This window comes from Macaca thibetana, chromosome 1 (assembly GCF_024542745.1).
Source record: "Macaca thibetana thibetana isolate TM-01 chromosome 1, ASM2454274v1, whole genome shotgun sequence".
NCBI lineage: Eukaryota > Metazoa > Chordata > Mammalia > Primates > Cercopithecidae > Macaca > Macaca thibetana.
Window position 1 is genome coordinate 162,624,496 of NC_065578.1, and position 25,481 is coordinate 162,649,976.

Genomic DNA, 25,481 nt, shown 5'->3' on the forward strand with positions numbered 1-25,481 from the left:
TAAGACACTAGACTGGTGGGAGGGATGTAGTGCCTAAGGATGAGCTATTTTTTCCATATACTTTTCTCTGGATGCTTTAATTAAACTATTATTCTCTAATCACATATCTTGGAGCCTCATCAACAGCTAAAAAGATCTTTGGTTAGGACTCAGCTTTTGTTGCAGTTTTTCTTTTTCTTTCTATCCAGTTAATCCAAAGATGAATTGGACTTTGGAGTTTCTTTCCTATTATCTGAATAAAAAGTCTCAAATATGTAGCACTTATAGCTGATTTTCCACAGTATCACCTTATCATCCAGTTAATTAGATGACTTAAGAAGTACACTTTGATCTCCATGTTTTTCCTTCCTCTGTAGTACCCCAATTTTCAAGAGGGGAAAAATATTTGTTCTTTCTGTTAAAGCTCATATGTAAAACCAGAAGCTTAGAAAATTAAAAAAACACTTAAAATTGTTTTATTCATAAGAAATCATTGGCAGTATGTTAATGTTTTTTGCTAGAGTGTTTTTTTTTTTTTTTTAATTTTTTGGGGAAGGTTTTTTTTTTCAAAGAAGTTATAATAAAAATACACCCAATGAAAAATGTTCCCACCACTGGTGGATCGGATTGCTAGAGGCCAGGCTTTTTTCACCACACTTCAAAAATCTAATTGGAGGCTCGATGCAGTGGCTCATGCCTGTAATCCCACCTCTTTGGGAGGCCGAGGCAGGTGGATCACTTGAGGTCAGGAATTCAAGACCAGCCTGATGAACATGGCGAAACCCCATCTCTACTAAAATGCAAACGTTAGCTGGGCATGGTGGTGGGTGCCTGTAATCCCAGCTACTCGGGCGGCTGAGGCAGGAGAATTGCTTGAACCCAGGAGGCAGAGGTTGCAGTGAGCTGAGATTGTACCACTATACTCTAGCCTGGGTGACAGAGCAAGACTGTGTTTGGAAAAAAAAAAAAAAATCTAGTTGGAGGAAACTAAAATAATTTAAAGTTATTGTTACATGTTGGTATGAACCTTAACACCAAAGGAATAGCCCAAGCAGAATTATCCCATATTGCCTTTTTCTTACTTTTTAGTGTGTTCTGTAATTGTAACAATGTGCTTCTTTTTTTAACAGTACTATCACAAATTTAGGTGGGACAGTGAGTATTATCCCACTTGGGGAAGCAAAGACATACGTAAATGGAAAACGTATTTTGGAACTCACAGTATTACATCATGTAAGTGGATGGGTGCTACAATATAAGAAACTGACTTTGGACAAGTCATTTAATTTCTTTGAGTTCTGGTTTTCTCTATAAGATAAGGTGTTGAAGCAGATTAAGTACTTTTTCATTTCAAAAATTCTTTTTCCTATTAATTGCCTTCTTGTGCAAAGACAAAAGTTATATTTATATGAATCAGTACCTGAAGAGCTGACCACTAACAGCATCATTATATGTCCTATAAAGACCTAGGCTTTAGAATTAGACAGACAGGGTTGGAATCCTGGCTTTGCCACTTGCTATGTGACCTTTGGCAATTTATTTAACTAGGTGATTAAACAATATCACCCAAGTCAGGACACTTTTGAGATTATTATTAATAATTACATCAAGAGAACCAACATCAGCAGTGTGTTGCAGGCAAACCCAGACATATTGTGACTATATATCCTGCCTTTCAGGGATAGCGAAGGATTAACTGAAATAATAATTTGTGTATATAGTTCTTAGAATAGTATCTGCAAATAGTAAGCTCTCGATGAATGTCTGTTGTTATTACAAGCTTTGTGCTCTTTAGTTTCCTCATTCCTAAAATTGGGATGATTATAGGTATCTCACTGAGTTGTTGTGAATTGTAAATGAGATAACATACAGTCTTGCACCTCATAATGATGTTTTGGGCAATGAGGGACCACATATATCACAGTGGTGCCATAAGATTATTATACTGTATTTTTACTGTATTTTTTTTCTGTTTAGATATACAAATATTTACCATTGTGTTATAGTTGCTTATGGTATTCAGTACAGTAACAGGCTGTACAGGTTTGTAACCTAAGAGCAATAGGCTATGACATATAGCCTAGGTGTGTAGTAGGCTATGCCATCTAGGTTTGTGTAAGTGTATTCCATGATGTTCACACAACTATGAAATCATCTAACAGTGTACTTCTCAGAGCATATCCCTGTTGTTAAGAGACTTATGACTGTATATGTAATGTGCTTAATGCAGTGTTTGGTATATACAAAGTAATAAACGTTGGGAGGCCGAGGTGGGTGGATCATGAGGTCAGGAGTTCGAGACCAGCCTAACCAACATGATGAAATTCCATCTCTACTAAAAATGCAAAAATTAGCTGGGCGTGGTGGCGCACGCCTGTAATCCCAGCTACTCAGGAGGCTGAGGCAGTAGAATCGCTTGAACCCGTGAGGCTGAGGTTGCAGTGAGCTGAGATTGCGCCACTGAACTCCAGCCTGGAGACATAGTGAGACTCTGTGCCAAAAGAAAAAATAAATAAATAAATGTTAATTGCTATGATATTTATTTTTTTTTTTATTTTTTTTTTTTTTTTGAGACGGAGTCTCGCTGTGTCGCCCAGGCTGGAGTGCAGTGGCGCGATCTCGGCTCACTGCAAGCTCCGCCTCCCGGGTTCACGCCATTCTCCCGCCTCAGCCTCCGAGTAGCTGGGACTACAGGCGCCCGCCACCACGCCCAGCTAGTTTTTTGTATTTTTAGTAGAGACGGGGTTTCACCATGTTAGCCAGGATGGTCTCGATCTCCTGACCTCGTGATCCACCCGCCTCGGCCTCCCAAAGTGCTGGGATTACAGGCTTGAGCCACCGCGCCCGGCCAATTGCTATGATATTTATGTTTATCATTAATACTAGACTATATTGAACTGTTGGGCATAATGAATTTTCTCATATAATTTTTTGGTTGAGACTCATCTCAAGTAGTACATTTTTTTGTGTGCTTTAGGGTGATCGAGTGATTCTTGGTGGAGATCATTATTTTAGATTTAATCATCCAGTAGAAGTCCAGAAAGGAAAAAGGCCACCTGGAAGAGATACTCCTATAAGTGAGGGTCCAAAAGACTTTGAATTTGCAAAAAATGAGTTGCTCGTGGCACAGAGATCACAGTAAGTATTGCTGTTGATATGAAATAGTAAGTGTATGAGAGAGATCTGCAACAGAGTTAATCATATTGTGCCAGTCTCTAGTAATTAACTCTTTGGGTGCTGGTTTCTAGTGATGTAATTTTTTCTCTTGGTACATTCATTAGTTCAGCAAATGTTTATTGACCATCTATTATGTGTCTGTCACTGTACCAAATGCTGGGGATATAAAGAACAAGGATTGAAATTTAGCTCATGTGCTGGAGGAATTCATCATCTCGAGGGGCTGACAGTTCTAACAGTGCTGTGACACAGTGCTCTGACAAGAGTCCTGAACTGTGTGGTGTGGAAGCTCACGGGGTGACACCTGGCCCTGACCAGTTATCAGTGAAGGTTTCTAGAAGATGAGAAGACGTCCCGTAGAGGAGAATCCCAATAGACGATTAGAATTTAGCCAGAGGAAGACTGGGAAAGTGTACTTTTGTTTTTCTTTTCTTCTTGTGCCCCAGTTTTAGTTCATGCAGTATTGTAGGATTTCTGGCATAAGCAGTGTCCTTGTAAGCTAAATGGTAAAGTATATACAAATAAAATGCTAAGGAGTTTGGACTTTATATTAAAGGATAAGGGAAACATTAAAGAATTTTGAGCAGATGTGAGACACTCATAATCAGAATCACATTTTTAGAGAGATCACCAGCACTCAAATCTGTAGAATGTATTAGAGATAGAGCAAGCTTAAAACCTGCAAATGCAGCCAAGAGACTACCAAAGTAAGATAAATATAGTGTGGTTAGGTAGGAAGGAAACATAAAGGAGATAAGATTGACAAGGCTTGATGACTAAAGAGGATGAAAGGAGGAGGAATCAAAAACTAGTTACAGACTAGACTAACTGCTTTGTCACCTTTTAAGAAGCCTCAACCTACTTTTGCTCTTTAAAAATATTTTTTTTATTGAATACAGTATAAATAGCACAAAATTTACCGTGTAAGCCATTTTTAATTGTGTAGTCCAAAGGCGTTAAGTACCTTCACATTGTTTTGTTTTGTTTTGAGACGGAGTCTGGCTTTATTGTCCAGCCTGGAGTACGGTTGGCATGATGGAGGTTCATTGCAACCTCCGCCTCCTGGCCTCAAGCCATCCTCCCACCTCAGCCTCCCAAGCAGCTGAGACTACAGGCGCACACTACCATGCCCGGATAATTTTTGTATTTTTTTGTAGAGATGGGGTTTCACCATGTTGCCCAGGCTGGTCTCGAACTCCTGAGCTCAAGCAATCCACTTGCCTCAGCCTCCCAAAGTGCTGGGATTACAGGCTTAGTCACTGTGCCCACCCTAGTGCCTTCACATTATTGTGAAACCATCACCATCAGCCATTTCCAGAAATGTTTTATTATTACAAACTGAAACTCTGTATTTGTTAAACAATAGCCATTCTCCTCTCTCCCTAGCTGTGATATCCACTAGCCTTCTTTTTGATATTCTTATTCTTTTTTTTTTTTTTTTTTCCTGAGACGGAGTCTCGCTCTGTCGCCCAGGCTGGAGTGCAGTGGCCGGATCTCAGCTCACTGCAAGCTCTGCCTCCCGGGTTCACGCCATTCTTCTGCCTCAGCCTCCCGAGTAGCTGGGACTACAGGCGCCCGCCACCTCGCCCGGCTATGTTTTTGTATTTTTTAGTGGAGACGGGGTTTCACCATGTTAGCCAGGATGGTCTTGATCTCCTGACCTCGTGATCCACCCGTCTTGGCCTCCCAAAGTGCTGGGATTACAGGCTTGAGCGACCACGCCTGGCCTCTTATTCTTTTTTTCAGTAAAATTGGGAATGGAAATTTCTATATAATGTAGTTACTAAAGCACTGATTTTATTGAGAAGAAAGAGTCTTTAGTTTTCTGTAATCATTGATGCTTTCTCTCCCATATATGGAGAAGTGACAAAGCTGATTTCATGTTTTGACTTATCAAAACATCAAATTATTATAAATGGTTTAAATTACATGATACAATCTCTACCTTACCAGCTCTTCTATCATGTATTTTTAGTCATTTCAATATTTTCCTAACTTATGACCTAAACATAAAAACTATTGATATATGAAATATAGTTTTTGCTCTAACCAGTTTGTTTAACACAAAATAACCTTATTTTGTATTTACTATAATATTAACTATAATTTTACTGTACTGTTTATTATGACATATTTTTGCATAATTTATTTTCCTTAAGCATTAGAAAAATATATTTATTCAAATATCAGGCATCTTCAATAGTAACTAAGTTAGAAATAAGCAATTTTTCATCCTGTGTGTTTAAATTTTGAGTGTAAACAATTGTAGAGCCAGTGAAAAATTTAAAAACACTGTTGATAGAATGTCAGAAATTAAGTTTTAAGATTTAAACTTTTGTTCAATGGAAAACTTTTCAGTAGGATTAAGAACTATTACGATGTATAAAGAATTCTTAATATGTATCCTGTAAACATCTTGCTACATTGTAGACTCGAAGCAGAAATAAAAGAGGCGCAGTTGAAGGCAAAGGAAGAAATGATGCAAGGAATCCAGATTGCAAAAGAAATGGCTCAGCAAGAGCTTTCTTCTCAAAAAGCTGCGTATGAAAGCAAAATAAAAGCACTGGAAGCAGAACTGGTAAAAAGCAGAATTGGTTTTATTTATTTATTTATTTTTTTCCGACAGTGTACGCCAAGTGATGTGTTGCCTATAAAGTTGATTACGTCCCTTTAAGGGAACTGGGAGAGATCAGAGATTAGTGAATCAAAGCCACAGTGAGTCTTGGCCCTCTTTAATTTTACTTTAAGAAATAAGTTGGAGCTCGGCATGGTGGCTCATGACTGTAATCCCAGTACTTTAGGAGGCCAAGGTGGGCAGATTACTTGAGCCCAGGAGTTCAAGACCAACCGGGGGCAATGTAGGGAGACTGGTCTCTCCAAAAAGTTTAAAATATTAGCTGGGCGTGGTAGCATGCGCCTGTAGTCCCAGCTACTCAGGAGGCTGAGATAGGAGGATCACCTAGCCCAGGGAAGTCAAGGCTGTAGTGAACCTTGACAGAGTAAGACCCTGTCTCAAAAAAAAAAAAAAAAAAAAAAAAAAAAAAGAGACAAGTTGGTGGCAATAATAGACAATGGCTATCGGAAGAAGAAGAAAAATAAAAAACTTCTGTCCTCTAGCCGCTTGAGTCATGGCTGTCTCCATGGTTTATTGGAAATCTTGGGTTCCCAGAAGCCCATTTTAGAGAATACTCTTAAAAAGTTTGACTAGTGGTATTTATTTTTAGTTAACCTGAATGAAGTGGAGAAGCTTTAATAGGGCAACTTTTCTATTAGTGAGTAATTTCTTGTACATTGGCTAAAGAAAGGGACTTTTGTACTTTTTTGCTACTTTTTTTGCCTGGGTTATTTTTTATTATCATTCTTTAAAGAGAGAAGAGTCTCAAAGGAAAAAAATGCAGGAAATAAATAACCAGAAGGCTAATCACATAATTGAGGAATTAGAAAAGGCAAAGCAGCATCTTGAACAAGAAATATATGTCAACAAAAAGCGATTAGAAATGGAGACTTTGGCTACAAAACAGGTAATTTTATTGTGTAACCAGTTTGCTCTATTCTGAGAAAAAGCTGAATTTTTTTCTTTTTCCAAAGAAGTTGCTTATGGTATGTTGACAGAAGAGAGCCAAATCCAGGTTTGTAGATGTGTAGATGAGAAAAGTACTTCTTGCCTGAAAGCTTGAATCCTGGTACTGCTCACAGATCTGCTCACACATCACACAGAGATTTTGAAAGAGACAGACTTATTTCCATCTAGTTCCACTCCAGTTTTCTCTTTTTATGCATCTACAACTATCTGGTCATTGGTCATGCCAAGTAATTTAAATAACTGAAATAGTACTAGGGCACATCTGAGGAAGGAAAAAAGGCACAGCTCTTATACTGGGTCACATCCTGATGTCACAATGAAACATCTGCCTGTGGAAAGAGCAGCAAGCAGCCTGTTTCCAGAACTCACAGTAGGGCATTCCTTACCTCAGTCTTACGAGCTTAGGCACCTGCCTGCTTTTATCATGTCATTGAGGATAAAGGCATCTTTCATGGGCCTCAACTATTCAGTTTCACAAGCCTAAGGGATAAAACCAGAATGTTAATACCTTTAGGCACCTTACTGTCAACATTTTGGGCCATTCTTTCTATTAGTGGTTCTTGAAGGGTGGTCCCTAGACCAGCAACATCAACATCACCTTGGGAACATGTTAGAAATGCAAATTTTTAGGCCGGGCACGGTGGCTCACGCCTGTAATTCCAGGACTTTGAGAGGCTGAGGCGGGTGGATCACGAGGTCAAGAGATCGAGACTATCTTGGCCAACATGGTGAAACCCTGTCTCTACTAAAAATACAAAAATTAGCTGGGCATGGTGGCGCATGCCTGTAATCCCAGCTACTCAGGAGGCTGAGGTAGGAGAATCTCTTGAACCCGGGAGGCGGGTTTGCAGTGAGCCAAGATCGTGGCACTGCGCTCCAGCCTGGTGACAGAGCAAGAGTCTGTCTCAAAAGAAAAAAAAAAAAAGAAAAGAAAAAAGAAATGCAAAGTTTTAGGCTGCACTCCAGAACTACTAAAGCAGAAACTGAGAGTGGGGCACAGAACCTATTTTAAGAAGCCCTGTGGGATGTTCTGATGAACACTAAAGTTTGTAAGCTCTGTTTTGATTCCTTATATCTTAGTCTTAAGGTTTTACTCTCTCAAATGGCAATTTTATTTCTCTTTTTTCCAAGTTTGTGAGGTCGGGGAAACCAGGGTGGGAGTTGGGGTGGAAGAAAATACTCCTAGTAATTGCAAAGTATTGGTACCATAATACAGTTATTATGGATCTACTAGTCAACTCACGGACACAAAGTGACTAGTGAACCACCTCAGAGAGGTTTAGGAGAAAAACATAGAACCGTTTAAATCTTGAAAAACAATTATTATTACTGGGATTATAATGCTTATTTGTGCTAAGCTAGATTTCTTGTATCTTTTAAATTTAACTTCTTTATTTAGTCAACAAGTGTTCTTGGATATGGCCTTTTTTTTTTTTTTTTTTTAACAGTTTGTCCTTTTTTTCTTCTTTTTTTCTGCCTTTTTTGGGTTTTCTTATTTTTAATTTATTTTTATTTCAGTAGTTTTAGAAGTACAAATGGCTTTGGTTTCATGGATGAATTATATAGTGGTGAAGTCTAGGATTTAGTGCACCTGTCACCTGAGTAGCTTACATTGTATCCAATAGGTAGTTTTTCATTCCTTGTCCTCTCCCACCCTCCTTCTTTCTGAATCTTCAATGTACATTGTACCAGGAGTACACACAGTTCACAATTTAGGTTGCACGCTCCTTATGAGAATCTAATACCTGATGATCTGAGCTGGAACCATTTCATCCTGAAACCAACCCCTGTGCCCCTGTCTGTGGAAAAATTGTCTTCCATGAAAGCAGTCTATGGTGCCAGAAAGGTTGGGGACTGCTGCATTATACCACTCTATATGCCTTTGCATGCCCATAGCTTAGCTCTCACTTATAAGTGAGACCATGCTGATATTTGGTTTTCAATTCCTGAGTTACTTCACTTAGAATTATTGCCTCCAGTTCCACTCAAGTTGCTGCAAAAGATATTTCGTTTTTTATTGCTAGGTAGTATTCCATGGTGTGTGTGTGTGTGTGTGTATACATATATATATATACACATATATATAATATATATATACACATATATATACACACACACAAAACATATTTTCTTGATCCATTCATTGGTTGATGGACACTTAGGTTGATTCCATATCTTTGCAATTGTGAATTGTGCTGTGATAAGTGTACACATGCAGGAGTCTTTTTGATATAATGACTTCTTTTCCTCTTTTTTTCTAGTTTTTTTTAACTTCTATCAATGGGAAGAAAAAAGATTAATTTATGTCATCAAAAATTCCTAATGATCCTGTTGTGGGGAAAATTATTTTATAAGGAAATTTTATAAATTTTAAAAGCTTTTCATGTTTAATAAAACACATAAAACATGTTAACTATATAGGCTTAATAAAACATGTACTATAAAATGAGGTTTACTATAGTGTGTTATCATTATCAATCTTTTTTTAAAATAGGTCTTATTGTGTATATTTAAGTTATACAATGTTATGGGGTATATAAATTGTAAAATGGTTACTATAGTGAAGCAAATTAGCATATCCATCATCTCAATGTGGTGTTATAATTTCTCTATTTGCATATTCTCACATGTGGGTCTGTATGAATGAATGTCAATTAGGCTTTAGAAGACCATAGCATCCGCCATGCAAGAATTCTGGAAGCTTTAGAAACTGAAAAGCAAAAAATTGCTAAAGAAGTAAAAATTCTACAGCAGAATCGGAGTAATAGGGATAAAACTTTTACAAGTGAGTATGTGCTGATTTTAGCAAATATTTTCTAAAATTATGCATGTTATATGTAATATAATTACTAAAATGTTACCATTAGTTGCCTTTATATATTCAAAATATTTTATTCTATTTGACTTTTCTGGATCTAAATAAATTTGTATGAATGGTTGTTTTTGAATATTCAGTTTTTAGGATATTTATTATATCAATGCTTTAGACTGAATGTTTGTGTTCCCCCAAAATTAATATATTGAATTCATAACCTCCAAGGCAGTGGTGTTAGGAAGTGGGGGCCTTTGGTAGGTAAGTAAGTCATGAAGGTAGATCCCTCATAGATAGAATTAGTGCCCCTGTGAAAGAAATTGCAGAGAGTCCCCTCACCTCTTCCACCAAGTGAGGACATAGCATGAAGATGGTAGTCTGCAACCCAGAACAGGGCCCTCACCAGAACCTGACTGATGCTGGAACCCTGATCTCAGACTTCCAGCCTCCTGAACTGTGAGCAATAAATTGCTGTTGATTATAAGCCACCCAGTCTGGCAATTCGTTAGTAGTACTGCAACTGAGCAAATAGTAAGCAAAATTTCAATGTGCAGCATGTTCTAAAAAAAAATCTTATTCTAATTCTTAATCCTTGTTTTATATCTGTTAATAGTTGTGCTTCATCATGGATTACTTTGTTTTCTTTTTCACTTAGACACTTTTTTCTTAAGAGTTTTTTTTTTTAGCTTTACTGAGGTGTAATTAACAAATAAAAATTATATATATTTAAGGTTTACAACGTGATGTTTTTACATATATTGCAAAATGATTACCATAATCAAGCTAGTTAACATATTTATCATCTAACCTAGTTTTTTTTTTTTTTTTTTTTGTCATGAGGACACTTAGGATATACTCTCCTATTTCAAGTATACAATATCATATTATTAATTCTAGGCAACTTTCTGTACATTAGACCTCCAGAGTGTATTGATCCTGTATAACTGAAACTTTGTACCCTTTGACAAACATCTTCCTATTCCCCTATCCTATATTTCCTGGTAACCATCATTCTACTCTCTGTGCCTATCAGTTCAACATTTTTAGATTCCACATATAAGTGAGATCATATAGTATTTATCTTTCTATGTCTGGCTTATTTCACTTTTGGTGGTGTTAAAGTTTTCTAATAGATCATGTCATCTGTAAACAATTTACTTCTTCCTTCTCAGTTTGGATACCTTTATCTCTTTTTCTTACCCAACTGGTTTTGTTAGGGCTTCCAGCACTATGTTGAATAGAAGTGGTGAGAGTAGGCATCCTTGTCATGTGCCTGATCTTAAAGGAAAAGCTTTCAACTATTTGCCATTGAAGATATTAGGTGTGGGCTTGTCGTATATAGCCTTTATTATGTTGAGGTACATTCTTCTATATCTAATTTGTTGACAGTATCATAAAAGGATGTTGTACTTTGTCAAATGCTTTTTTGCACCTATTGAAATGATGATATGATTTTTATCCTTATTCTGTTAATGTGGTATATCACATTTATTGATTTGTATATGTTAAACCATCCTTGCATCTCAGTGATAAACCCCACTTGATTGTGGTGTATGATCCTTTTAATGTGCTGTTGAATTTGGTTTGCTAGTATTTTGTTGAAGGTTTTTGGATCTATGTTCATCAGGGATATTGGCCTGTAGTTTTCTTTTCTTGTAGTGTCTTTGTCTGGCTTTAGTATCAGGGTAATGCTGGCCTTGCAAAAGGAATTGGAAATGTTCCTCTTCAGCTTTTTGGAAGAGTTTGAGAAGGATTAGCATTAATTCTTCTTTAATTGTTTGGTAGATTTCACCAGTGAAGGCATTAAGTCCTGTGAGACCTTTTTGTTTTTGAGACAGAGTCTTGCTCTGTTGGCAGGCTGGAGTGGCGCGATCTTGGCTCACTGCAACGTCCACCTCCCGGGTTCAAGTGATTCTCCTGCCTCAGCCTCCGAAGTAGCTGGGAGTACAGTTTTTGTATTTTTAGTAGAGATGGGGTTTCACCATGTTGGCCAGGATGGTCTCTACCTCCTTACCTCGTGATCCACCCACCTTAGCCTCCCAAAGTGCTGGGATTTTGCCCAGGCTGGAATGCAGTGGTGTGATCTCGGCTCACTGCACCCTCTGCCTCCCAGGCTCAAGCGATTCTCCTGCCTCAGCTTCCGAGTAGCTGGGATTACAGGCATGCATCACCAGCTAATTTTTGTATTTTTAGTAAAGACAGGGTTTCACCATGTTGGCCAGGCTGGTGTCAAACTTCTGACCTCAGGTGATCTGCCTGCCTTGGCTTCCGAAAGTGCTGGGATTACAGGTGTCAGCCACCATGCCTAGCCAAGTCCTGGGAGACTTTTGATTGCACTTTTTTTTGGTACATTTCTGTGTAAAACACAGCATATTTTTAATATAATCTTTTTTTTATTATGGAAAATTTTAACCAAACTATAAAAGTAGAAATTGCTGCAGTAAGCCTTTATATATTTATCCAACTTCAGTGATTATCAACACATGCTCAATCTTGTTGCCACTATCCTCAAACTCACTGCTTCCCTGGACTATTTTGAAGCAAATCCCAGACATCATATCATTTAAGGTGTACACACTTCACTGTGTATCTCTAAATTAGATAAGGATTCTCTTTTTGCTCTCCGTCTCTCTCTTTCTCTGTCACTCTTTTAAGCATTGCCATGATAACTATATTAATAATAATTTCTTACACATCAAACATTTACTCCATATTCATATTTCCTGGATTGTTTCATCCTTTTTTTTTAAAAAAAAAAAAAAAACAACTTGATTTGTTTGAATCATGATACCAATATGATCTACACATTGTGTTTGGTAGATGTGCCTTTTAAGTCTCTTTTAATCTGTAAATTCACTCTTCTCTTTCATCTAATAATTTGTTGGAGAAATCAGATTATTTGTCCTGTAGAGGTTTTTTGGATTCTGGATTTTGCTGATTGTGTCTCCCTGGTATTGCTTAACAGGCTTCTCTGTTCCAGTGTTCCCTAGAAAGTGGTAGTTAGATCTATAGGCCTATCAAATTCAGGTTCAGTTTTTTAGCAAGAATACTTGGTAGGTATGTTGTGTAGTTTCTATATCTTCTTTAAAATAGCTTTTAAAATATTAACACTCTCTTTTTTTTTTTTTTTCCTGAGACAGAGTCTTGCTCTGTCGCCCAGGCTGGAGTGCATTGGAGTGCAGTAGTGCAATCTCAGCTCACTGCAACCTCTGCCTCGTGGGTTCAAGCAATTCTCCTGCCTCAGCCTCCTGAGTAGCTGGGACTACAGGTATGCGCCACCACACCTGGCTAATTTTTGTATTTTTAGTAGAAACGGTGTTTCACCATGTTGGCCAGGCTAGTGTCAAACTCCTGACCTCAGGTGATCCGCCTGCCTTTGTTTCCCAAAATGCTGGGATTATAGGTGTGAGCCACTTCACCCAGCCAATACTCTTTGTATCTATTGCCAGAAATAAATACTTTTATTCTTCTGAGGGCCTAGATAGTGCCTTACAATGATTACTTGATTTTTTAATTCTTGTGAATAATGAGTTTATCCTTCTAAAAAGCTATTTTTAGTAGAGTATTGGTTATAAGTTTGCCTCAACAATATAGAAAATATTCATGGTAAAATCTTTTTTTTCTTTTTTGAGACAAAGTCTTGCTCTGTCACACAGGCTGGGGTGCAGGGTGCCATCATAGCTCACTGCAACCTCAAACTCCTGGGCTCAAGTGATCCTCTTGTCTCAAGCTCTCCCGTAGGTAGGACTACAGGTGCATAGGACTACAGGTGCATGCTACCTTGCCTGGCTAATTTATTTTATTTTCTAGAGATAGGGTGTCACTATATTGCCCAGGCAGGCCTTGAATTTCTGGCCTTCAAGTGATCCTCCTGCCTCAGCCTCCCAAAATGTGGGGATTATAGACATGAGCTACTGTGCCCAGTCAGAATCTTAAATTCAAATTAGGAGCTGGGTGTGGTGGCTCATGCCTGTAATCCCAGCACTTTGGAAGGCTGAGGCAGGCAGATTGCTTAAGCCCAGGAGTTTAAGACCAGCCTGAGCAACATGGCGAAACCCCATCTCTACAAAATATAAAAAAGTTAGCTGGGTGTGGTGGCATGCACTTGTAGTTCCAATTACTTGGAAGGCTGAGATGGGAGGATCACTTGAGCCTGGGGAGGTCAAGGTTGCAGTGAGCCATGATCCAGCCACTGTACTATAGCTGGGGTGACAGAGCGAGACCCTGACTCAAAAAAAGGAAAGTGAAATTATGCACTAAATTATTTTTCTTTTTTATTTTAATGTCTTGACATACACACACATATATATTTTTTAATTTTTAGACAAAATACAAAAGGGCATGTTTCTATATAAGTAAGGCTATAGAATACCCAATATTTGAAAGAATTTAGAAATGAAGGAAGAAATAAAAATGACATTAGAAAAAAAATTTTTTTTCTAGATATTAGAAAGTAAAGCATTGTCTTTGGCTTATCTTTTTTACATCAACTTCAGTTTTCTTAAATCTTTCCACAGGCAAAAGACCTCATTTTACAGGAAAAATGCTTTATTTCACCAAATTACTCAAATATCATTATCCTTCTGCAATATAGAGTTAAAACCATTCATTTATAATCAGTAATTTTTTTTTAGGAATTGTTTTGCTTAATGATATATGTTAGTGCCCATGTATGTATTTTGAATCTTTTCTGTGTGCTTTGTATTAGTGCAGACAACTTGGAGCTCTATGAAACTCTCAATGATGATTCAGGAAGCCAATGCGATCAGCAGCAAATTAAAAACATACTATGTTTTTGGCAGGTGAGTAATTAATTATCCTGATTATAAATGTTTTAAACAAGTTGGCCTTTATATCATTTAGTTTCTGTCTCTTTTTTTTTTTTCTGAGACAGAGTCTTGCTCTGTTGCCCAGGCTGGAGTGCAGTGGTGCAATCTGGGCTCACTGCAACCTCCACCTCCCGGGTTCAAGCAGTTCTCCTGCCTCAGCCTCCCGAGTAGCTGGGATTACAGGCGTGTGCCACCACATCCAGCTAATTTTTGTATTTGGTAGAGATGAGATTTCACCATGTTGGCCAGGCTGGTCTCAAACTCCTGACCTCGTGATCCACCTGCCTTGGCCTACCAAAATGCTGGGATTATAGGCGTGACCCACCATGCCCGGCTACCATTTAGTTTCTCTAAAGTCTGTTCTACAGCTGTAGGAAAGAGCTGGTATCAGAATCCGCAGTGAGACTCTACTGTTTCAGAGGTCATTCTGGAGTAAGAGAGATTTCAACAATTAACATACTAGTGTATTTATAAATAAAATAATTTTAGTTGTTTTAGTAATTTGCTAATTTTCTTTTGAGTTGAAAATGTATCAGTATTTCATTGTTCAAAAGGAACATACCTTATTAGAAATTTTTGACTTTAAAAAATTTTTATGTTATTTTTATATGTTATATACTTATATGATTATTACTATAATAAAAATACTTAACTGTGGAAAGACTTAATCAGTGGATGGAATTTTAAGGGAAATTATCTACCCCAGAAAACTCTTAATATAAATGGGTATGTATGTTTCATGGTAAGCTTTTTTTGTTTGTTTTTCTTTCAGACATGATGTATCAGATAAAAGTAGTTCTGACACTTCTATTCGGGTTCGTAACCTGAAACTAGGAATCTCAACATTCTGGAGTCTGGAAAAGTTTGAATCTAAACTTGCAGCAATGAAAGAACTTTATGAGGTTTGGAATATTATTAAAATCTCTATAAACTTTTTAAAATAAAGTATAAAAGTTCAAGTACCTGCTTTTGGTGAAATATATATATATATATATATATATATAAGTGATATATTCTCTGTATAGAAAATTTGGAAAACAAAAGGCAATCTGTCAATTACCTAAACCAACCAGTATTAACAATTATATATATTTATTTTTACATTTAAATGGAGTTTTATTGGATTGTTTTAATACAGTTATAGGTACAATAGAGAAATTTAATAGTGGAATCTGTTGTCATAATTGTATATTTAAAAAATTTTACATTTAAGCTTAAGGAAAGAAGAAATTTGATAGACGTAAATGATATTACATCGTTTGAAATGATCTTCCTAAGCCTAATATACCTTTTTGCATATTTACATTTCTCCGTTGCTGTGCTTTGAGTGCTTCCAGCTGCCTGCTGCCTGTTATAGTCACAACTAAAAAATCTCTGTACATAGTAGTTTTTAATATCTTATTTTCTCATATTTTCCAAAATGAAACTAAAAATATGAACTTTTTATTACACTCTGATGCTCACCAACAAATTGCTTGCCAGAAATATTGCCATTTACCAATGTTACCAGTTTGCATTTTACACATATATATGTGTGTGTGTATATATGTGTGTGTGTATATATTTCAAAAATATATAAATATATATTTATATATATATATTTTATATAAATATAAAAAATATTTATATATATATAAATATATATTTTTTGAAATAGAGTTTGCTCTTGTCACATAGGCTATAGTACAATGGTGAGATCTCAGCTCACTACAACCTCTGCCTCCCAGGTTCAAGCGATTCTCTTGCCGCAGTCTCCTGAATAGCTGGGATTACAGGTGCCTGCCACCAGCCCCAGCTAATTTTTGTATTTTTTTAATAGAGACGGGGTTTCACCATGTTGGCCAGGCTGGTCTTGAACTCCTGACCTCAGGCGATCCACCCGCCTTGGCCTCCCAAAGTGCTGGGATTACAGGCGTGAGCCACCACACCTGGCCTTATTATTGTTACTATTTTTTAATAGAGGCAGAGTCTTGCTATGTTGCCCAGGCTGGTCTTGAACTGCTGGCCTCAAGCAATCCTTTCACCTTAGCCTCCCAATGTGTTGGGATTACAGGCGTGAGCCATTGTGCGCAACCTGTATGTTTTTTTTTTTGAGACAGAATCTCACTCTGCCCCCAGACTGGAGTGCAGTGGCGCAATCTCAGCTCAATGCAAGCTCTGCCTCCTGGATTCATGCCATTCTCCTGCCTCAGCCTCCCAAGTAGCTGGGACTACAGGTGCCTGCCACCACGCCCGGCTAATTTTTTTTTTTTTTTTTTGTATTTTTAGTAGAGACAGGGTTTCACTGTCTTAGGATGGTCTCGATCTCCTGACCTCGTGATCTGCCCGCCTCAGCCTCCCAAAGTGCTGGGATTACAGTGGTGAGCCACCGTGTCTGGCTGCAACCTGTATTTTAATAACTAGTAAATCTAGGGACTTGGGATTTCACTGTTTTTTCTTTAGGGGTAAAGTATGTGTTCATGCTCTTTGAATTTTTTGTTAAATGAAATGTAGGAGATTAATATAGCTCTAAAAGTTATTTACATATTTTGATAAGCCTTTATATTTATCATACCCTTTTTTTCCCTAATTATATCATCTTTTTATTGGTTTCATTTTGTTATACAGGCATTTTTAATTTGGTAAATTTGAATCCATCTATTATTCCAGAGATCTTACTTAAACATTGTACAACCCCTGCATTTTCTTTTAATTAAAAAAAAAGTTCACATCTTTGAATCACATAGAATTTATTATGGTGTTTTGTGAGAGGTATGAATTTAAAGTTTAAAGTTCATATTATCTAATTATCCATAAAATTATCCCTAAAATAGTTGCAGCATGTATTAAATTGTTGCATTGCTACTATTTGTAAAATATACTACCTTTAAATAATGTAACTCCGTATGGAACTATATACTATTTAGATCATTATAGTAATGAAGTTATCATATGGAAAAACTTAGAGGATGCTGCCAAATTGTAGCCTAACACTTCAATTGTTTAATGGAAAAATGAAAATAAAAACAAAGTAAAACAAAGGAAAGCAATGAAAAGAATCATGATGAGATAAAAGCAATAATTAATTAGAAATTAATAAATATAAGCTCTTGTTCTTTGAAAAGATAAATGTGATTTTAGAAATGAGAAGTGGCATTTAAGTAAACATAAAGAAAACATTTAAAAATTATGTTACTATAAAACTTTATGGTAATAAATTTGACAATTTCCTACAAAGAAAAGACTTTTTAGAAAAAAGATAAATTATGAAATTTGACTTCATAGGTGAATAACCATGCAATAATTTGAAACATTCGTCAACAAACTGGCCTCAAAAAAAAAAAAAAAGTGTAGGAAAAGAAGGTGCTAATCTCAGACACTCTTATGGGTAAGCTCTTTTAAACTGCCAAAGAACAGATAAATCTTATTCTGTTTAAACTATTCTAGAACATAGCAATAAATAGAAAGTGTCACAGTTTATCTTATGCTAGAATAAGTGATTAAAAACAACACAAACAAAAACCACAAAAACTGAAAAGATGACTCAGAAGAGAATTACCAACCAATCTTTTTTGTTTGTTTGTTTGTTTTTGAGACAGAGTCTCACTCCATCGCCAGGCTGGAGTGCAGCGGCGCGAGTTCAGCTCACTGCAACCTCTGTCTCCCGGTTCAAACAATTCTCCTGCTTCAGCCTTCCTAGTAGCTGGGACTAGAGTTGCGCGCCACCATGCCCAGCTAATTTTTAGATTTTTAGTAGAGACGAGGTTTCACCACGTTGGCCAGGATGGTCTCAATCTCTTGACCTTGTGATCCACTCGCCTCGGCCTCCCGAAGTGCTGGGATTACAGGCGTGAGCCACTGTGCCTGGCCTACGAACTAATCTTAATATGAACACAGTTATAAAAATCCTAAAAGAGGCCGGGCGCGGTGGCTCAAGCCTGTAATCCCAGCACTTTGGGAGGCCGAGGCGGGTGGATCACGAGGTCAGGAGATCGAGACTATCCTGGCTAACATGGTGAAACCCCGTCTCTACTAAAAAATACAAAAAACTAGCCGGGCGTGGTGGCGGGCGCCTGTAGTCTCAGCTACTTGGGAGGCTGAGGCAGGAGAATGGCGTGAACCCGGGAGGCGGAGCTTGCAGTGAGCCGAGATCACGCCACTGCACTCCAGCCTGGGAGACACAGGGAGACTCCGTCTCAAAAATAAATAAATAAATAAATAAATAAAAATCCTAAAAGAAATGTTAGCAGGGTCGGGCACGGTGGAGGCCGAGGCTGCAGGATCACTTGAGCCCAGGAATTCAAGAACAGCCTAGGTAACGTAGTTTTTGTTTGTTTGCTTATTTGTTTGTTTGTTTTGAGACAGAGTTTCGCTCTGTCGCCCAGGTTGTAGTGCAGTGGCACAATCTTGGTTCACTGCAACCTTCGCCTCCCAGGTTCAAGCAATTCTTGTTCCTTGGCTTCCTGAGTATCTGGTTTACGTGCCACCACACCCAGCTAATTTTTTTTTTTTTGTATTTTTAGTAGAGTCAGGATTTTACCATGTTGGCCATGCTGATCTCAAACTCCTGACCTCAGGTGATCCGCCTGCCTCGGCCTCCCAAAATGCTGGGATTACAGAGATGAGCCACCACACCCAGCCGACCCTGTCTCTTTTACCAAAAATCTGAAAATTAGACATGTGGTGGTGCATGCCTGGAGTCCCAGCTGCTTGGAAGGCTGAGGTTAGAGGATTACTTGAGTCCAGAAGGTCAAGATTGCTCTGTAATCCCAGCACTTTGGGAGGCTGAGATGAGAGGGTCACTTGAGCCCAGCCTTCTCCCTACAAAAGAAAAAAAGAGAATTCTTACACCATGAAGAAGTAGGGTTTATGTCATAAATGCGAAGTATATTCATAATAGAAAATCCAAAAAGGCTGAAAGCAATCATACCAAAGCATTGACAATGTTTATGTGAAAATGATGGGTTTATGAGTGGTTTTAATTTTTTTCTTTGTGTTTATATGTATTAATAATTTCTAAATTTTCTACAATTAATATGAATTGCTTGTGTTTTTAGAACAACAAAAGTAGCGTGGAGGTCATTTGATTATTCTTGCTTTGATATATACTTTAAAACCTAGTGGTTGAATTAACCTAGCTTTAACTTACCTCCTACTTTTAACCATTCATTGCAATTTTTTACTTATATTTCTGTATAATTATACTGTCTCTGAATCAAGTTCTTTGTAGCATTTTGCTAGAACTGTAATTGTTATTACTTTAAATATGTAAAATATAGACTATAATCCTGATCAAGATATTCAACCAGGAAGTGACTACATCTTAACTTCGTCAGATTATTCTTTTGTGTCTCTCCTGAGGATTTTATTGTTTATGTTTTTACTATTCTTATAAATCTCAAGTTTATTATTCCTGAATTATTTAATGATTTCTATTGTTTTTATTAAAAGTAGATGTCTTTTAATATCATCCGTATCATCGTGTGATTGATAATTTGATCAGGAATGATTTTTTAGACTTATCAGATAATATATAATCTTGCTATTTTTATGGTTTAAATGTAACAAAGGATTTAGTCTTTTTTTTCTTAGTTACTAAACATTTTTTTCACCCCAAATTAACTGAAACTATATATTATATTTTTCTTAGAGTAATGGTAGTAACAGAGATGAAGATGTCTTTTGTGATCCTGAAGATGAATGGGAACCTGACATTACAGATGCACCAGTTTCTTCACTTTCTAGAAGGAGGTAAAGACATTTTTGTTAGTGGTTTTCTTGCTCTGTGTGCGCGCGCGCGCGTGTGTGTAAATTGTATATCATATATATTATTTCCTTATTTTAAAAGAACCATTGTCATGATAGATGTCTGGATAGGAAACCCAGAACTATAAGAGGAATAATATGTTATTCGTCAAATTACAGCACTTAGGGCATTAAATTGTTTATTAGTCAGAAGAGAAACCAGATTTTCAGTGTTTCATCATGTAAGTCTTAAGAGCAACTTAGAGTAGCATAAATTAAATTTTCCGTAAAAATGAACAGTATTTAATTACTTTTAAATTACCCTTTCTCTGGCCAGGTGTGGTGGCTTACGCCTGTAATCCCAGCACTTTGGGAGGCCGAGGTGGGTGGATCACAAGGTCAGGAGATCGAGACCATCCTGGCTAATGTGGTGAAACCCCGTCTCTACCAAAAATACAAAAAATTAGCCAGGCATGGTGGCGGGCTCCTGTACTCCCAGCTACATGGGAGGCTGAGGCAGGAGAATGGTGTGAACCCGAGAAGTGGAGCTTGCACTGAGCTGAGATCGCTCCGCTGCACTCTAGCCTGGGCGACAGAGCAAGACTCCGTCTCAAAAAAAAAAAAAAAAAAATTACCCTTTCTCAAGAACTTGATATATTCTATGATATTTTCTTGTAAGGTACAGAATTTTAAATGCAGTAAACTAGTATGAACTCCACAAAAGAATAAATCATGGTGATAGACAACTTCTATATGTGACAAATGTTGCTTATTAACTCAAAACATAAAAGTCTTCCATGGTGAATAATAGATGCTTTTCAAGGAAAAACTAGTTCTGCGTAGATCTCAGATACTTAGATTATAGAGAGGCAAAATGGTATCTTGGAAAGGCCTTGGAGCCAATTTAGCCTCCTAGTTTGGTTTGGTTTTTAAGCAAGTATTTATTTGATGACTACTGTCTGCCATGCCCTGAGGAAGCAAAGATGAATACAAAATACTCCCTGTCCTGAAAGACCAGGAATTGGGGAAAGTAGAGGCAGGAGCAGTTGACAAAAACCTGAACTGAGGCCAGACAGAAAGATTTTTAAATGCAGTGAAGAGGAAAGTGGAGTTTATACATATTCAGGATGCAGAATCAATAGAATGCAGAGACTGGTTGTGGGGCTGAAGGTGTGAAGGGTGCTAGGATGACTCCTGGTTTTAAATTGGGTGACTGACTAGAGGAAAGTCGTGTTGCCTGAAATGGAGCATTTAAGAGGAGTTTAATTTTGAACATGAAGAATTTGAGATTCTCAGGGGACATCCAGGTGTATATTTGGTTTTAGAACTTTGGTGGATGGAGCTGGAGATTTTTTGGATATAAGGGTCAATAGTATTTATCTGTCAGCAGAAGCATCATTGTTACTAAGAGCATTTCTTAAATGCTTACTGAGCCTTATCTCACCTAGTACACACTACAAACCTATGAAGTAGATATTGTCATTACCCTTATTTTACAGATGAAAAAACTGAGAATTTAGAGAGGTTGAGTGACTCGTCCAAAGTCACAGAGCTGATATGTCTGGGTGACTCCAAAGCTCCTGATTTTCTTAACTGCTATGCCATATCGCCTCTCCATTGTATATGAAAGAGTAGCATCCTTCTGTTTAAGCTAATTGTTTTTTGTTTTCTTAAACTTCATTGCCTTCAGCTGCAGATCAGAATCCATTCGGGTTTCTAAATTGTTTTAGGCCTATAGCATTGTTTTTGACTTGGTTTATTTTAAACTCATTTATGATTTTCCTCAAAGAGATGAAACTATTTTATAGCAGCTTTCCCCCATTAGTTCTGCTTTATTGGTCATATGATAACCTCTAAGCTATGGAAAGAAATTGCTAATACATAGCAAGCATTATCCTGAATGAAATACAAAGCATATCTTTTACACAGAAATGAGCTCGTTGAGTGTAGGGAACATGTCTCTATCCCCTACAATATAGCATAGTAAAAAGGTCACAAGCTCTGATATCAGGGTCCTGGGTTCTAATCCATGCTCAGTGTGGTCATGTACAAGTGACATTACATCCCTAGCCTTCAATTTTCTCATCTAAAATGAAGACAGTAATATATACCTACTTTATAGGGATTTATTATTAAGATTAAGTGAGGTCCTATGTATAGAGCAGCTGCTGCTCCTGCTACTTCTACTATGACCACCATGATTGACAACATGGAACTCATGATGGTTATGTTGCAGAGTTGTTACGAGGATTAGAGATAGTGCATATAAAGCACATATTACAGTGGGTGGGCATTCAATAAATGGCAGCTCTGATTATTAGTGGATGCTTAATATATATTGAATAAGATTAAATTTTAGAATACAGAGAAGCTGATTTCTGTCCAGTACCAGTAACAGATGGTAATATCTTCAAGTGATTTGTATTGAGGACTTGAAACAGCTGGCTTCTGGCACTGAAGTGAGCTAAATATGGTCCTTAGGTGAAATTGAGTAGATAGAGTTTGAGATATTTAAGCCAACTTAGAGTAACCCAAAAATTTAAACCAGACCAATAAATTCATCAGAGAATGATTTATGAATATCTTTGGATTTTAGGATTGCTAGTTTTGTATTATTTTTATTATAAACATTTTTTTTGTTTGTTTGAGATGGAGTCTCGCTCTGTCATCCAGGCTGGAGTGCAGTGGTGCGATCGCGGCTCACTGCAAGCTCTGCCTCCCAGGTTCATGCCATTCTCCTGCCTCAGCCTCCCGAGTGGCTAGGACTACAGGCGCCCGCCACCATGCCCGGCTAATTCTTGTATTTTTAGTAGAGACGGGGTTTCACTGCGTTAGCCAGGTTGGTCTCGATTTCCTGACCTTGTGATCCGCCCACCTTGGCCTCCCAAAGTGCTGGGATTATAGGCGTGAGCCACTGCACCCGGCTATAAACAGATTTAAACTTTGTACATTTAGAATTGTAAATCACAATATAACCATTAATAATGAGCATTAAACTTTTAGCCTACTGGGGCCCGGCGTGGTGGCTCACACCTACAATCCCAGCACTTTGGGAGGCCGAGGTGGGTGGATCATGAGGTCAGGAGATCTAGACTATCCTAGCTAACACTGTGAAACCCCGTCTCTACTAAAAAATACAAAAATTAGCTGGGCGTGGTGGAGGGCGTCTGTAGTCCCAGCTACTCAGGAGGCTGAAGCGGGAGAATGGCATGAACCTGGGAGGCGGAGCTTGCAGTAAGCCGAGATCCCGCCACTGCACTCCAGCCTGGGTGACAGAGGGAGACTCCATCTCTAAAAAAAAAAAAAAAACTTTTAGCCTCCTGTATGTTGGTAATTTACATCATATTTTCTGTTGACTTTTAAGTTAATAATTAGGGAATCAGCAGAAATTTAAAATGTTACCAAAAATCAAAACATCTCAGCGTTTTCTAAGATTTTCAAATTGGGTGTTTTCATTTCACAGAGATATTTTTGGATACTTCTATAATTTAAAAGTATCATATTTTTAAAAAATGAATTGCTCTTAGTCTGAGACCTTGTATATGAAGTTTCAGCCTTGTAAGAATGTTTATGACAGAATTCCAAACTCTGAGAATGCCTGCAGGTAATGGAAACACTGACAGATTCTTAATTATAGAACTTCTACTGGGCAATGATATGCCACAGTCGTTCTGCAATAAAATAGACTGGTTTGGCTGCCTCTAAATTTTGATATATACTGTTGACAGTTAAAAGTAAATTTCCCTCTGATGTTAAGTAAAAACTCTTTGAAAGTAATATGACAAGCATTTTACTTGGGTTTAAACATTGTTTAACTATGATATTGTTGCAAGAATACTTGTTTTCCTAGTTTAGACTTGCTGTAATAATATACTTTTTTTCACCGCTAAGTAGAAAAACTGTAATATTTGAGAATTGATATTTCCTTTCCCTTTTATCAGTCCTATTTCTGTGTTCTTGTAGGAGTTCATAGCGAAAATTTTATATTTGAAACATTTAGGCTACTAGTGATAGAATGCTTTGGCTTAATAATCTTTTCAACAAATAGTATTTTTCTTTGAGTGGCCAACTGTAGTACAGAGTTGTGTTAGGAAAAAATACTTCAAAGGATCCACTAAATTTAGATCTAGATCACTGCTCTGTTAGTTTCATCGACATAGGAATTAGAATTTGGGTTTAAAAAATTTATAGATGAATGGCAATATGGAGGTAGGCTGCTTTCTCCAGTAGCAGAAAGGGTGGCCTCCATTTTCAAGAAGCAAACAGAAAGAAAGAAAATAACAGCTTAGGCAGCCAAGCAAACTCAAAGCAGAAATTGGGGCATTTTTATAGGCTGAGGAAAAAGAGGTCAGCAAAAAGAGCAATTAGAGATAGAAACATTTCTTCCATTTGTACCACTGCTGCACTTCACAGGTATTATGCTTTGCACACAGTGTAGCAGATACCTACTTTCATGTTTATTTACCTAAATCACTTCCCTGTTTAAAATCTTTCCTTGAAACATTGAGTACACATGGACACAAAGAAGTGAATAATAGACACTGGGGCCTATTTGAGGATGGTGGGTGGGAGGAAGGTAAGGATTGAAAAACTCTTTAATACCATCAGGTATTATGCCTGTTACCTGTGTGACAAAATTATCTGTAGACCAAACCCCCACAGCATGAAATTTATCCATGTAACAAACCTGCACGTGTACCCCTTGAACCTAAAATCAAAGTTGAAAGAAAATAAATAAATCCCAACTCGGCCACTTAAAAAAATAAGATAAAATCCTTCTCTGGATAATTTCCTCAGGATAAAATCCAAGCTTTATTGACATACAAAGACCACCTCAAGCTGGCCCCTGTGCACCTCCCAGCCTCATCCCTTGGTGCTCTCTCTCTTACATTATAGGCCACAGTCCTTCTGAACCTCGTTTGGTTCATTGCATGTACACTACTTTCATTTATCAAGTCTTCCTGTTGCTTGTGCCTGTTTCCCAAGCCTGCCCTCTGTTTGGCTAAGTTTTACTTATCCTTGAGGGTCACTGCTCCAAGGAGGCCCCCTGGCTTCTTGGGCCAGGTGAAGTTTTTTTATAGAGTCTACGACAACACTCTATGCCTTCATCACATTCATTACTTTATTGTCATTATTTGCCTAATTTATCTCTTTGGTTCCGGACTTTAAGCCTAGTGAGCCCAGAAACCAGGTTTGCCACATTTTACCACAATATCCAGAGCCTGTAAATAGTAGTGCTCAATAAATATTTATTCTATTTAATTAACTATCTGCCTAGAACAGTGCCTGTAAATAGTACAATTCTTGCTCAGTTAACCAAATGAATTTTTCCTTGGATGAAAATTTTTAATGAAAAACACACACATGAATGACCATT

The 25,481-nt window shown here is 37.5% G+C and overlaps 1 protein-coding gene across 3 annotated transcripts in view; it reads left to right on the plus strand.

Annotated features, from left to right (window-relative positions):
• Window positions 1-25,481, plus strand: part of KIF14 (kinesin family member 14) — a 70,659-nt gene that overhangs the window by 25,559 nt on the left and 19,619 nt on the right. For all 3 annotated transcript variants that reach the window (XM_050782215.1, XM_050782193.1, XM_050782204.1), the window contains 8 exons: window positions 1,110-1,212; window positions 2,957-3,117; window positions 5,587-5,734; window positions 6,525-6,677; window positions 9,398-9,524; window positions 14,260-14,353; window positions 15,153-15,282; window positions 20,010-20,110. In XM_050782215.1, coding sequence (XP_050638172.1) covers window positions 1,110-1,212; window positions 2,957-3,117; window positions 5,587-5,734; window positions 6,525-6,677; window positions 9,398-9,524; window positions 14,260-14,353; window positions 15,153-15,282; window positions 20,010-20,110 — 1,017 coding nt within the window. The remainder of the gene's footprint in view (window positions 1-1,109; window positions 1,213-2,956; window positions 3,118-5,586; window positions 5,735-6,524; window positions 6,678-9,397; window positions 9,525-14,259; window positions 14,354-15,152; window positions 15,283-20,009; window positions 20,111-25,481) is intronic.